Source organism: Chiloscyllium plagiosum, unplaced genomic scaffold, assembly GCF_037043375.1.
Source record: "Chiloscyllium plagiosum isolate Xiang-an unplaced genomic scaffold, Cpla_swu_hap1 HiC_scaffold_26, whole genome shotgun sequence".
Lineage (NCBI taxonomy): Eukaryota > Metazoa > Chordata > Chondrichthyes > Orectolobiformes > Hemiscylliidae > Chiloscyllium > Chiloscyllium plagiosum.
In genome coordinates, this window is record NW_028270164.1 from 42,246,905 (window position 1) to 42,261,629 (window position 14,725).

The following is a 14,725-nucleotide window of genomic DNA, read 5'->3' on the forward strand; positions in this document are numbered from 1 at the left end:
TAAACTTTATTCATAAATTATTTTGATGGTCTGTACAGTTTGTCATGCCATACATACGGAAACATTCCATTTCTTTGCATACAGAGATCAGAATTTATCATTTGTATATACAGGTCTGTATGTTCATCAATCATATATCCATATATTTAGCTGAGGCGTCAGCAGAGTCCAAATGACTGCGTGGGCCCCCTGTTCTTCGTTAGGCAGGCAGATGTTACACGGTGGTCTTTCCCCACCGCGCCTTGGCGGCAGCTGCCCCAAGCTTCGGCGCGTCCCTCAACACGTAGTCCTGGACCTTGGAGTGTGCCAGTCTGCAACACTCAGTCAGGGTCAACTCCTTCAGCTGGAAGATCAACAGGTTTCGGACCACCCAGAGAGCGTCCTTCACCGAGGTGATGATCCTCCAGGCGCAGTTGATGTTCGTCTCGGTGTGCATCCCGGGGAACAGACCATAGAGCACGGAGTCCCGCGTCACTGCGCTGCTCGGGACGAATCTTGACAAACACCACTGCATTCCTCTCCAGACTTCTTCTGCATAGGCACATTCCAGAAGGAGGTGTGTGACAGTCTTGTTCCTCCCACAGCCGTTTTGAGGGCAGCGTGCTGTGCGGTTGAGAGTCCGGGCGTGCATAAAGGATCTCACAGGCAGAGCCCTTCTCACCACCAGCCAAACCATGTCTTGGTGCTTATTGGAAAGTTCTGGAGATGAGGCATTCTGCCAAATGGCTTTGACAGTCTGCTCAGGGAACCGCTCAATAGGATCCGCCCTCTCCTTTTCCCGAAGGGTCTCAAGGACAGTGCGTGCTGACCACTTCCTGATGGACTTGTGGTCAAAGATGTTTTTCTTCATAAATTTCTCCACGAAGGATAGGTGATACGGAACGGTCCAACTACTCGGAGCGTTCTGCGGCATTGAGGCCAGGCCCATCCTTCAAAAAACCAGGGACAGGTAGGATCTCAGTACGTAGTGACACTTGGTGTTTGCGTACCGGGGATCCACGCACAGCTTGATGCAGCCACACACAAAGATGGCCATCAGGGTGAGGGTGGCATTGGGTGTGTTTTTTCCCCCATTGCCCAGATCTTTATACATCGAGTCCCTTTGGACCCGGTCCATCTTTGATCTCCATATAAATTGGAAGATCGTCCGGGTGACTGCAGCGGCACAGGTTCTGGGAATAGGCCAGACCTGTGCCACGTAAAGCAGCAATGACAGTGCCTCACACCTGATGACCAGGTTTTTTTCCCGCGATGAAGAGCGACCGTAGCTTCCATCTGCCCAGTTTCTGCCTCACTTTGCTGATACACTCCTCCCAAGACTTGGCGCATGCCCCAGCCCCCGCGAACCAAATACCCAGCACCTTCAGGTGGTCGGTCCTGACGGTGAAGGGGATCGAGTATTAGTCGGCCCAGTTCCCGAAGAGCATGGCCTCACTCTTGCCTCGGTTTACCTTGGCCCCCGAGGCCCGTTCAAACTGGTCACATATGCACATCAGTCTGTGCACAGACAGCGGATCCGAGCAGAAAACGGTGACGTCATCAATGTACAGGGAGGCCTTAACTGCAGGCCCCCGCTGCCAGGAATAGTCACCCCTCTCAGGCTCGCATCTTCCTGATGGACTCGGCAAATGGCTTTATGCAGCACACAAACAAGGCAGGAGAGAGAGGGCAGCCCTGCCTGACTCCAGATCTGACTGGGAAGCTATCTGATTCCAACCCATTGATTGAGACTGCACTGACAATGTTGATGTAGAGCAGTCGGATCCAATTGCAGATTCCCTCCCCAAAGCCTATTTTGGAGAGAACATCTCTCATATACATGTGTGATATCCTGTCAAAGGCTTTCTCCTGGTCCAGGCTGATCAGGCAAATGTCCAACCCTCTGTCCTGCATGTAGGCGATCGTATCCCTGAGGAGTGCGAGACTCTCAGCGATTTTCCTGCCTGGTACAGCACAGGTTTGGTCAGGGTGAATCATCGACCCCAGAGCAGACCTGACCCGGTTGGCGATAACCTTTGACAGAATTTTGTAATCATCATTCAATAATGAGATTGGTCTCCAATTTCTGAGTTCCTCCCTCTCCCCCTTGTGGGTGATGATGCCTTTCCTTATGGATTCACTCATGGTACCTGCCAGAAGCATACTGATATACACCTCCAGCAGGTCCTGACCAATCAAGTCCCACAGAGCGGAATAGAACTCGAACGGTAAGCCGTTGCTTCCGGGAGTTTTATTCTTTTTGAAGGACTCGAGGGCCTTGGTCAGTTTGTCCAGAGATAGCGGCTGGTCCAGCCTCTCCGTGTTCTGTCATCTAAGACCTCCGTGATAGAGGGCAGGAACGACTGGGAGGCCGCAATGTCGGTCGGCTTCGCGACATACAGACTGACATAGAAGGATTTACTGATCCTCATGACGTCAGCCTGAGATGACGCTATCGAGCCATCTTCTTCCTTCAAGTTGATGAGCACGGAGCTCTCTTTGTGCACCTTCTGGAAGAAGAAACGTGAACACGTCTCGTCCTGCTCCACCGAGCGGACCCTGGACCGGAAGATTATCTTGGAGGCCTCCGAGGCAAAGAGCGAGGCTTGCTGGCCCTTCATCTCCTTGAGGTCCTCCGTGACATCGACCTCCATCATCTGCAGCAGGAGCAGGTTCTGCATACTTTCCTGGAGCTGGGACAGTTTTCCCCGTCTCTCTCTCGCCTCCTGAATACCTTTGAGGATGAAGAACCTCTTGATGTTCCCTTTTACTGTTTCCCACCAGTCCACTGGGGACTCAAAGAGGGGCTTCACAGTTCTCCAACCTGTGTAGTCCCTCTTGAGCTCCTCAATGTTTCCCGGGGTCAACAGCTTTGTGTTCAGCTTCTACATTTCCTTACCAGCCCGCTGCTCATCCTGTAGGTGACAGTTGGCCAGCAGGAGGCAGTGGTCAGAGAAGAACACCGGCTTGACGTCAGTGGATCTGACCGAGAGCGTTTGGGACACAAACAGGTAATCTATCCTTGAGCGGATAGACCCGTCTGCCCGTGACCAGGTGTATCTACGCTGCGCTCCGTCTGCAGGCGTACTGAAGACGTCGTGCAGCTTGGCATCTTTTACCGTTTCCATCAGGGCTCTGGACGTGACGTCCAGTTTACTGTCCCCCCCGCCAGATCGTCCATCTGCATCAATGATACAATTGAAATCTCCGGCCAGAATGACCGGCCTGAACGTAGCCAGCAACAGTGGAAGCTGCTGCAGGATGGCCAACCGTTCACTCTTACCCACTGGGGCGTACACATTAATCAGTCTCAGGGGAGCATTCCTGTGCATGACATCAGTGACGAGGAGGCGCCCGCCCACCACCTCCTTACTTTTCAGCCCCAGTTGGGATACTATTCAGGTTTCGCTGCATGTGGACACAAATTGCTAACTATTATAACACTCCTGGCTTCACAAAACAGCACCTCATTAGAAATACAGTACTGTGAAAATATCATAGCTTGCTCATCCATACTTTTTTTGGTAAATATTTTTATTGAGAAATAAGATTTTATTTTTACAAAATTACAAAATCTCTACAAAATAGTATAACAACTTTGTAATGACAATAACAGTAAACAAACTATTTGCCTACTCCACAAACCACTGAGGAGAGAGAGAAAAAAAAACTACAAAAACTACAATTCAATAAATAACTAAAAAAACCTAAATTAAACCAGGTTAAACCAAGGTAAATTAAATTACATTCAGTTAAGTTACTGCACTCAGCGCAATCCCAACAAAGCTCCCCATCACCGGGAGCATCAATTGTCAAATCCGTATTTATTCAGGATTCTTCCCCCAGGGGCCCTGAACTGCCAGACATCGCCCTCATGACTACACAAAGGCCCTAGCCAATATATCCGACAAGTCTTGCTTCTATATAATTCAGAAAGGGCTACCACGTTCTATAAAACAGTTCTGTTTTCAGGTGCACCATCCTCATAAGGAAGTCCAGGGGGATGTGCTCCATAACTAATCTACGCCACCCCAAGAGTCCTGGGAGATTCTCCAATACCCAGCTCATTAGAATGTTCTTCCTTGCACAGAATGAAAGAATATTAAACAGCTTCTTGCCATGTACATCCAAACAAGGTAGATTTGGCAAGCCCAAAAGTAGGGACACTGGATCCACCTTAACCTCAGTGACCAAGACCCCTTCCAAAACACTCGCTATGGCACCCCAATACCAATGAAGCTTGTGGTCATGCCAATACCTGTTTTACATTTGGGGCACATTGGGGACGCTCCTATCTTAAATTTCGCAAGCCACTCCGGTGCCAAATGAGCCCTGTGGAGTCCCTTCAATTGCATAGCCTGCGCCCTATTACAAATAGAAATCTGCCTTATGTTCTCTCAAATATCCTCCCATGCTGCTGAGGAGATTTCCACCCCCCAATTCCTGAGTCCAGATTCCGTATAGCCACTCAATGTCCTTCGAAATGTTACCTCCTAACAAGTGATAGAGGGTGCTGACTGAGAGAGCACCCATAGACCGAAGCACTCTCCTGTCCATATCTGACTTCCAGGGACTAACCATCAACATCGTCTTTTTCTGCATAAAGTCCCTATCCTGAAAATAATGAAATAGGTCCATCCTAGATAGCTCATATTTCTGACTCAGCTGCTCAAAAGACATTATGACCTCCCCACTAAGTAAATCTCCTAAAGAGGGGACTCCTCTAGACTCCCAGAGCTTAAAGCCAGAGTCCATTGACCGCAGCCGGAGTCCTAACGTTCCCACTATGGGAGTGGGAGGGGAAGTTTTTTGTAAGTTGCCTTCACCTTGTCGCTTCATTCTCCATGCTTTAACCATGTTAAGGACAATCTGACTTCTGCAATGGTCCATAACAGTCCTCATCTTGACCATAAACAACAAATTGATGAAAGGACATTTTACCTGGGGGGGCCTCCATGTCCAACCAGATTGACCATGGGTCCTGGCAGGCGCAGTCAGCCACACAGGATAATAGGGAACTCAATTGATATCTGACCTGCACCCAGCCTGCCTCAACTTCCAGCTTCAAAAACTGTGAGAGCCACTGCTCCAGGAAGCTGACGAGCTGGCCTTCTTCCTCCCGTTCAGGAAGCCCCACCAGATGGTTGTTCTTCCAATGGCCTTGAATTTCAAGGTCGTCGACCTGCTCCTCCAAGGCCCGCGTCCGCTGTTCCAGGGCATGGACCCGACCTGGTGAGGATTCTACCGCGGTTTCAGAAGCGGTGGTCCGCTGCTCCACCTCCATAACACGCCCGCCCAAGACACTGGTTCTCCTGGTCATGCTTCTGCAGCATGACCAAGATCAGTTTCAGCCTGGCCTGGGTCTCCTTGCTGAATCGATCTTCTCTCAGAATTTCACAAACTCCGAGACCAGGCTCTGCTCTGTATGTAAGTCCCCTGGGGTGCTTGCGGAGGCCAACGCAGCAGCCATGGGCATATCTGTTGTTGCAGGGGAGTGCCCTGTGTGCTGCAATCCTCGCGGTCTCTTCCCCTTAGTCATTTTTCTAACTATTTTAAACACTGACAATTCTGGGGGGTCAAAAAATAACTATTTCTACCACATTGAGTAATAAAGGGAGGATGCGTGAACCACTTTGTCTGGGTTCTGGTGCAGAGCTCAGCAGGGCAGACCTACTGGGTCGCCACCATCTTGCATTCTCTGCGCATCAATAATAAGCTCATTATTTCTTGTCGATTTTGCTTTCAGATATCCTGACCTTTTCCCAAGGAAATTAACCAAACAACAAACATTCAAGAGCAATACTTAACTACAGCAACAACTAGATTTCAATTAATCACAGCATTTTAATATTTAGACCCTTTCTTCAAAGTACAGGACTTAGCAATGATCCAGGAGGGACAGACCATTGAGAGCTATTTGCAAAGAACACCAGAGTGTGCTGTAGTTATCTATAAGCTTGTCTATTCAGAATCTTCTGCCAGTAATTCCCCTGGTCATAGGATTCTATTAATAGAAGCCTTGGTACTCTCAATGCCTTCATTCTACACACCTCTACATGTCAAAATAAAACTGAACATTTTAGTGCCAGATTTCAAGAGAGTAAACACAGAATCCGAGTGATTGATAACACAAATCATCAAGCACTAACTAGGTTCATGTGGGCTTAATTTTCCACAAGAGTAAAAGTTAATTACACCCACAATATGTTTGTAACCATCATGAAAATCAAACCTATTTCTGGGAGAAAAACTGAGGAACAGAACACCTCCAGTTGTTTAACAAGCTGCCCTAACTAAATCAGATTTTTAAAAAAAAAAGCCGAGGTCAAGATAAAGGACATCATTCATAATGATAAGGTTTTATCCTTTAATTGTTAGGACTCCAATTGTTGGGACAAATGACTTTTTGTTTAAATTGGAAAATGTAAAGACTTCGCAGATCTGGATTTACTTAATTATTCTGGTCAACCATTGTTTCACATCCACGGGAAAATGTGAATGAGAGGAAGGTCAGCTGACAGAAATGTTTGTTACATAATTTGCTTTTAGGAGGCTCCTCACCTTTGTTCAGAATTGAGCCTTCTTTTACCCACTGAACTATATCCTGTATTAACTGTAATATTATCCAGTGCTTCTTTGAGGCTCCATTAGAGATTCAGTGTCATTCATCATCATCTTTATTTTAATTCCTCCCTTCATGTTCTAGCGCTGAAACCAGCAGAGGATAAGAGGAGAAAAAATGTTTATCTTGCATATTTTTCTGGCAGAGGTTACATTATTTCTCCCTGCTCTAATTAGAGATTGACTCAGCATGTGACCTTCCAATCTTATCCCTTTTAAAGTCAATATGCAGAAAGATCATAGAATCCTGACAGTGTGGAAGCAGGCCATTCAGCCCATTGAATCCACACCCACTTTCCGAAGAGTAGCCCACCCATACCCACCCCCCACTCTATCTCTGTAGCCTTGCGTTTCCCACGACTAACCCACTCAGCCTGCACATCCCTGGACAATGCACCCAAAATGCAGATCTCCAGACTGTGGGAGAAAACCCACGTAGACACAGGGAGAACATGCAAACTCCACAAGGATGAAATTGAACCAGAGTCCCTGGCGCTGTGAGGTTGCAGTGCTAACCACTGAGCCACCGTGCGGTTCAATTTTTATTCTGTGCAGCCACCAACTACATCACCCCAATTGCAGTTAACATTTCAGAGAAACTGGGGAGCTTCTACATGATAGCTTAATTACATCAACTAATACAGGAACCGCATCAAAATAAGATTAAAATTAAACAGTTAACAATGGGTCCTTGTTCTTTGTTCTCAATCTACATTTCTAAGGCGTGATACAGAAATGTTTGTTTAAACAATTAATCCTCCTCAGAGAAATTAGCTAGATATGGACAGAAATCCAATTAACAAGAAAGCCTGTCCTTTACTCTGAATGGAGAATCTGAGATCAGAATGTCACCTTCCATCCACCTATATACCAGTATTTATTGAATGATTGAATGGCGGAGTGGACTCGATGGGCCAAATGGCCATACTTCCACTCCTATGTCTTATGGTCTTATTGAAACACACCATATATCACACACATTCGTAAATAAAAATTGAGCAAACTCATTACTTTGTCAGTCAGAACCAGCAACAGTTCTGCACTGAGCAGGAGTTACTGCTGCCACATTCAGGCTGCCAACATTTTTATTTTCAATAAGTATCTTCCACATGAGATTTGCAGTCTTCTTACTGTCTCAATCCACTTCAGTAGTTTTCTTTTGCCTTAAAAGGAGCTTACATAGTGCTACAAATGCAGAGTTTAAGCAGACAGTAGCTTCTATTTGAACTCATCATTTTAGAATGGCTTTTTCTGTTCTCCATACAAACTCAAGCCAGACTCCTACCATTTCTTCTACACATTGTTTATTAATAATATATATGATGATAAGGCAGCAGAGCTCCTTACATCCGAGCTTCAAAAGTTCCAACCTTCTATCTGAGACCCTTGAACATGACTAATAAGGTCACAGCACCTTCATTGTACCTATGTTATTGATGCTGTGTCTGAGGGACAGAAAAGTCATTTTCTCCCAGACATTGCTGAGCTTCACTGGGATGATGCACATTGCCACAGTTTGGTTTCAATTGAAACTTATTCGTATGAGAAGAAATCACTTGCATCTATGGATGGTCCCATTTTACTTTGAGGTGCCTGTACTGAGAAAAAACCTATTGCATAGTTCACAAAGTTACAATCAGACTTCATTTGCATCATATTAAATATTTAGCATTTGATTTAAAAACAATTTTTTTTTGCATTTATAAGCTAGGACGAACTTAATTTGAAACAGCTGAACGAAGTTATTCAACACCCTGAAAGTCAACAAATTTGAACTATCAAACAGATTTGAGAACATTAACTAGAACAAAAGAAACTGTTTTTGAGGACTTTGAGGATGATCTGATCGGGATGTTTGAGAGCTTTTGGGTAAACTGTTCTTGAAAGAGAAAGAGATTTCATTAAGAAGAGAACATAATTTCACAATTAGAGCTAAATCTTTCAGAAAAAAAATCAAGAATCATTGGCGTAAAGTGCTCTCAAAATCTCGAACTTTCTGCTTCAAAGGACTGTGATTGGCTGGGAATGAATTGGATCTTTCATGGCTGAGATTGTGGGCAAAGGGTTAACATATGACTGTGTAAATAGGAAACCCATGTCAATGAAAACTTAACAGATCACACAAAAGACTGAAGAGAGAAGCAATAATCTGGGCCTCGTGTTAAGTCTCAGTAAACATATTTAGTACAATATGAATAAATAATAACTTTGAAGAGATCTCAGCCACCAGTAACTTCTCTATCATAATGTAATGCACACAACCTCCTCCAAGACAATCAACATTAGCATCATAATTATCAATTGATGCCGACAAAAGACAGAAATATTGAGTTGAAATAGCAAACCGCCATGATTAAATGGTATGGAGAAGTAGGTTTGGGGTGGCTGCCATTCCTCTGGATCTCTGACCATCTCTACATAAGTTTCCAGTGAGGGAAAGGCAGGATTGTGAAGAAAGCACCTAAAACTGATACTTTATGTTTCCTGGGTGCTGGTCAGTAGCGAGTCAACATGGTTTTCATTCAAAACTGTTTTATCAAAAACACAGGGAAAAGAGAATTAATCTATGCACTTTCACAGGCAGTCATATCACTTGGTTCACATTCCAGCATTACTGCCAAAGAACAGGCTCCAACACGGCTATCTAATGATTCACCGAGATGATTGCTTTGCTGTACAGGGTGATGCCAAGAATGCGGGTTCAATTCCCATTCCAGCTGAAGTCAGCACCATGGTGACTTCTCAGTACTGCCAAGGGTGGATCTGTGACATGCTGGCCCTCAGGTTAAACTCACCGGCAGTCACCTTTCTGTAATGAAAGCAGCCTATGGTCACCTGGATGTTCACAGTGGACCATCAATGATGTGTCACCGCAGAGACACGGTGCTTTTATGGACAAAGTGAAGGAGCAAAGAATGAGAAAATATCCCAGCAAATTTACTCAGCAATTAGTTGAGTGATCCAAACAAGGATACACTAACACACAGTCCTCCAGTTTGCACAGATCTCAACTGACTTAAATGATTTATAATTGTATCTTCATGAATCATATAGGAAGATGCACATCCCTGATATAGGGAAAGAGGGAACTGGATTTACCTGCAATGCCTCCACAGCTCATGAACTCGATCGGATCTCACAAACATTGTGATTAACCTCTTGGGTCAAATCCACTTGGGGAATCGGACACAGCAGAAAAAAGAAGAGAGACAGAGCAAAAATCTGAAAGTAAAAGGTGGGTGAAGTCCTTCCCTGTAGCAGAATCGATCAGCAATTCAGCCTTCCTTTCTGTCAGAAAGGCTCTCCAGCAGCTGAATCATTGATGACAATGGGAGAAAATAACATACTGAACAGGGGAGAAAAGTAAATAACTTCATGTAAGAACACAGAGAAGGACTTTCAATCCACCACCACCCCCCTTGCTCTTTAGTCTCATCAGTATTCATTGGAACTCAAGGAAGAGGAGAAATGAAATTAATGCTCCAGTTCCAACGATTAGATTTATGAACCATATTGTAATGCATAAGTAACTTCAGCAAGTAAGCCAGCACATTCTACTCTCATCCCACCCCATTCTCTCTCTGTAAGAACATATTCAAAGCAAGAGCCATATTTTAAGGTTCTAAGGTGACTTTTGTTTCATGGTCAGTTGTGCTTCTTGACATTAGCTTAAAAATACATCTCTTGAAAGGACCGATGCAAAAAATCCTTAGAAAACAGCCTCCATTCTAAAACTCCACATCCTGACCTATACACAGGACACATGCACATATAAAATTATCCATTTGGAGTTTTTATGATTCTTTGTATTAAAACACTGGAGATTTTGCTAAATGAAGGTAGACATTTTTTGTCAGAGCTGACATATAAACTGTGGGTTTATTCCAATGAGAGAATGATTGCTGAGGGTCCATTTGTATTTACAGTCTCTGGATGTTCTCGCTTTCCCCACCCTCTCTGAAGAATGCTGTGGTGGGTGCCAATACATTATAGGTGGGAATCGCTTGATGTGCAAACTCATCAGTGAGAATTCAGCAAATATTCTAACTATTCCTGTCCTCACCTAAAATAACTCAAGACATGAGATTAATTTCCTTTTTGTATCTTCGCCCAAGGCCATGAGAGTTTAATTATAGTTCTTCCATCAGAGTCCCTAGTGAGACTAGCTTGCAGTATACATGACAAACTGGGTTTGGAATTCACTACTGTGTACTACTCAGTAATACGTCACAAATGTACAGAGCCATTAGGACAGCATGAATAAGCACAAATATGCATAGAATCTTCATCTAATGCTTCCCTGTACTTGCCTTCAACTTCCTTTCTCTTTCATAGAACATAGATCATTACAACGCAGTACAGGCCCTTCGGCCCTCGATGTTGCACTGACCTGTCATACCAATCTAAAGCCCATCTAACCTACACTATTCCATTCTCATCCATATGTTTATCCAATAACCATTTAAATGCCCATAATATTGGCGAGTCCACTACTGTTGCAGGCAGAGCATTCCACACACTTACTACTCACTGAGTGAAGAGCCTACCTCTGACATCTGTCCCATTTCTATCCAAGGAAAAAAGCTCTCACTGTCCACCATATCTAATTCTCTGATCATCTTGAACGCCTCTATTAAGTCACTTCTTAACCTTCTCTCTAATGAAAACAGCCTCAAGTCCCTCAGCCTTTCCTCATAAGACCTTCCCTCCATACCAGGCAACAACCTGATAAATCTCCTCTAAACCCTCTCCAAAGCTTCCACATCCTTCCTATCATGCGGTGACCAGAACTGTACTCAATACTCCAAGTGTGGTCGCACCAGAGATTTGTACAGCTGCAGCACGACCTCATGGCTCCTAAACTCAATCCCTCAACCAATAAAAGCTAACACGCCATATGCATTCTTAATAACCCTATCAACCAGGGTGGCAACTTTCAGGGATCTATGTACATGGACACCAAGATCTCTCTGCTCATCCACATTACCACAAATCTTACCATTAGCCCAGTACTCTGTATTCCTGTTACTCCTTTCAATGTGAATCACATCACACTTTTCTGCATTAAACTCCATTTGCCACTTCTCAGCGCAGCTCTGCAGCTTATCTATGTCCTCTGTAACTTGCAACATCCTTCCTCACTGTTCGCAACTCCACCGATTTTAGTGTCATCCGCAAATTTACTAACCCATCCTTCTATGCCCTTATCCAGGTTGTCTATAAAAATGACAAACAGTAGTGGTGCCAAACAGATCCTTGCAGTGCACCACTAGTAACTGAACTCCAGGATGAACATTCTTCTTACAGCTAGCCAATTTCTGATCCAAACCACTAAATCACCCACAATGCCATGCCTCCGTATTTACTGCAATAGCCTACTGTGGGGAACCTTATCAAATCCTTTACTGACATCCATGTACACCACATTAACCACTTTACCTTCATCCACCTGTTTGGTCACCTTCTCAAAGAACTCAATAAAGTTTGTGAGGCACGACCTAGCCTTCTTCAAATTATTCCTCTCGAGATGATTATAAATCCTATCTTTTATAGTCCTTTCCAAAACGTTGCCCACAACAGAAGCAAGTCTATAATTACCAGGGTTGTCTCTACTGCCCTTCTTGAACAAGGGGACAACAGTTGCTATCCTCCAGTCTTCAGGCACTATTCCTGTAGACAATGATGACATAAAGATCAAAGCCAAAGGCTCTGCAATCTCCTCCCTAGATTCCCAGTGAATCCGAGGATAAATCCCATCTGGCCCAGGGGTCCTATCAATTTTCACACTTTCCAGAATTGCTAACACCTCCTCCTTATAAACCTCAATCCCGTCTAGTCTAATCTCTTATGTGGAATCTTGTTGAAAGCCTTCTGAAAGTCCAACTAAACTACATCTATTGATTTCCCCCATCACTCTTACCTCCAGTCCATCAGGTTCTAGGTTCACATTCAGTGATGAAGCGAAAGGCAAACATTTTTGTGCAGGATGCAGGGGCAGTGCGCTGTTGTAGAGACAGCTTTTCAGATGTGAAGCTAAACCAAAAGCCCATCAATCTGTTCAAGTTGCAGTTAAAAAAAATACTTAGCATGTTTTGAAGAACAGCCGGGGAGTTTCACTTGGTACCCTGGGGACCAATATTTATCTGTCAATCATGATCACAAAACAGCTTACCTGGGTGTTATCATGTTACTCAGTGTGAAGATTGCAGAGTACAAACTGATTACAGCAAGAGCTATAAGGAGAGACTAGAAAACCTGGGGTTGTTTTCTCTGGAGCAGCGGAGGCTAAGGGGGGATTTGTTAGAGGTCTATAAAATTATGAGATGCATAGATAGGGTTGACTGTCAGAATCATTTTGCCAGAATTGAAATAATACTAGGGGACATGCATTTAAGGTGAGTAGTGGAAGATTTATTTTACACAGAGAGAGGTAGGAGTTTGGAATGTTCCGCCAGGGGTTATGTGGAGGCATATACAACAGGGGTGTTTCAGGGACTTTTAGATAAGCACATAAATATGCAGTGAATGGAGGGATATGAACCCAGGGCAGGCAGAACAGATTAGTTTAATTTGGCGTCATATTCAACACAACACTGTGGGCCGAAAGGCCCGTTCCTGTGCTACATCAGAAAAGAGAAGGTCGTTCGTTGGCCATAAAGTGAGGTATTTGGTGATTATGAAAATACTATTTAAATGCAGGTCTTTTTTTATTGCTGGCTTAAGACATGGTTTGTCAGAGATCTTTGTCTTACACTCCTCAGGACAATACCAATTTGGGGAATATCAATGCTTATAGCACATGAGAAGAAAGTGTTTATTGGTTGGCAAGTGGACTCTGACTGGTAGAGTCATTGCCATGGAGAGTGCACCAATTAACGATGATTGACAATTAACTACCAGACTTTGTTTACATTTTAAATGAGCAGGTTGTCATGTCAGTTGGCCTCAGTGTACTGGAAGCTACATGCACTAACACACAGGGCTCTGTCTTTGCAAACAGCAACAATATGAATGCAAACAGCCCACTTCAACACAACAGAACTCACAACTGCTTTTTGCAGATTTATTTCTCAAGTCAATGTCCTGACCAATCAGAGTCAATCTGTCTGGTTTAAAAGTTAAACAAAGCCTGGCAGTCATCATCTGTCATGTTGTAGGAATGTCCATTTCCCCCCCAAGGTGATATTCTTGCAAAGTGTCCTGATAACTGCAATACAAAAATCTTTAACAAACTGTGACTTCTTTCAGCAATATTCAAGTTCTATAAGACAAAGCTTTTAACACTTCCATTTTCACTAAAATTATTTAATTGTAATTCATAGTAAACATCATAAATTAGAGAACAAATAAAACAGAAAACATGCACTTGCTCAACAAAGAAGTGCTTCAATCTAAACCTACAAGAATATGAGGAAATGCAGACCAGGAAAAGGTTACTTAGTCTAATGACCCATTTCTCCATTTGATTGCATACAATCTAACCAATCATTGATAACAACGGAAAGGACTGTGGATGCTGTGAATCAAACACAAAAATAGAAAAATGCTGGAAAAGCTCAGCAGGTCTGGCAGCATCTGAGAAGTCAGAGTTAACATTTGTGGTTGCCACACTACCAGAAGAATGAGGATGATTCGGAGAGGGTGCAGAGAAGATTTACCAGGATGTCGCCTGGTCTGGAGGATTTTAGTCATGAGGAGAGTTTGGATAAACTCAAGATTGTTTCCATTGGAAAGATGGAGGTCGAGGAGAGACCTGATAGAAGTCTACAAAGATTATGAAAGACATAGATAGTCAGAGGCCTTTTCCCAGGGTGGAAAGGTCAAATATGTTTCAATGTGACAGGGGGAAAGTTTTGGGGAGAAGTGTGGGGAAATTATTTCACACAGAGGGTGGTGGGTGCCTGGAACGCCCTGCCAGTGGAGGTGGGGGAAACAAAGAGAAGGATAGAAACTGCAAATGAGCAATAAGGAATGGGTTTAAATAAGGACTAGGAATTGGTGCAGGCTGGATGGGCCGAAGGGCCTGTTTCTGTGCTGTATTGTGTTGCATTGTATTGTATATTCCAAAGGAATAATTATATTATCTCCCTGTGGAATAATTCTATATAATCACTGACCCCCATTC

The 14,725-nt window shown here is 43.9% G+C and overlaps 1 protein-coding gene across 1 annotated transcript; it reads right to left on the reverse strand.

Moving 5' to 3' along the window:
• Positions 1-214: 214 nt before the first annotated feature.
• Positions 215-928, reverse strand: LOC148145139 (uncharacterized). The gene has a single exon (XM_087973807.1). The coding sequence runs from the start codon at positions 926-928 to the stop codon at positions 215-217; it is 714 nt and encodes a 237-aa protein (XP_087829933.1).
• Between the last annotated feature and the right edge of the window lie 13,797 nt (positions 929-14,725).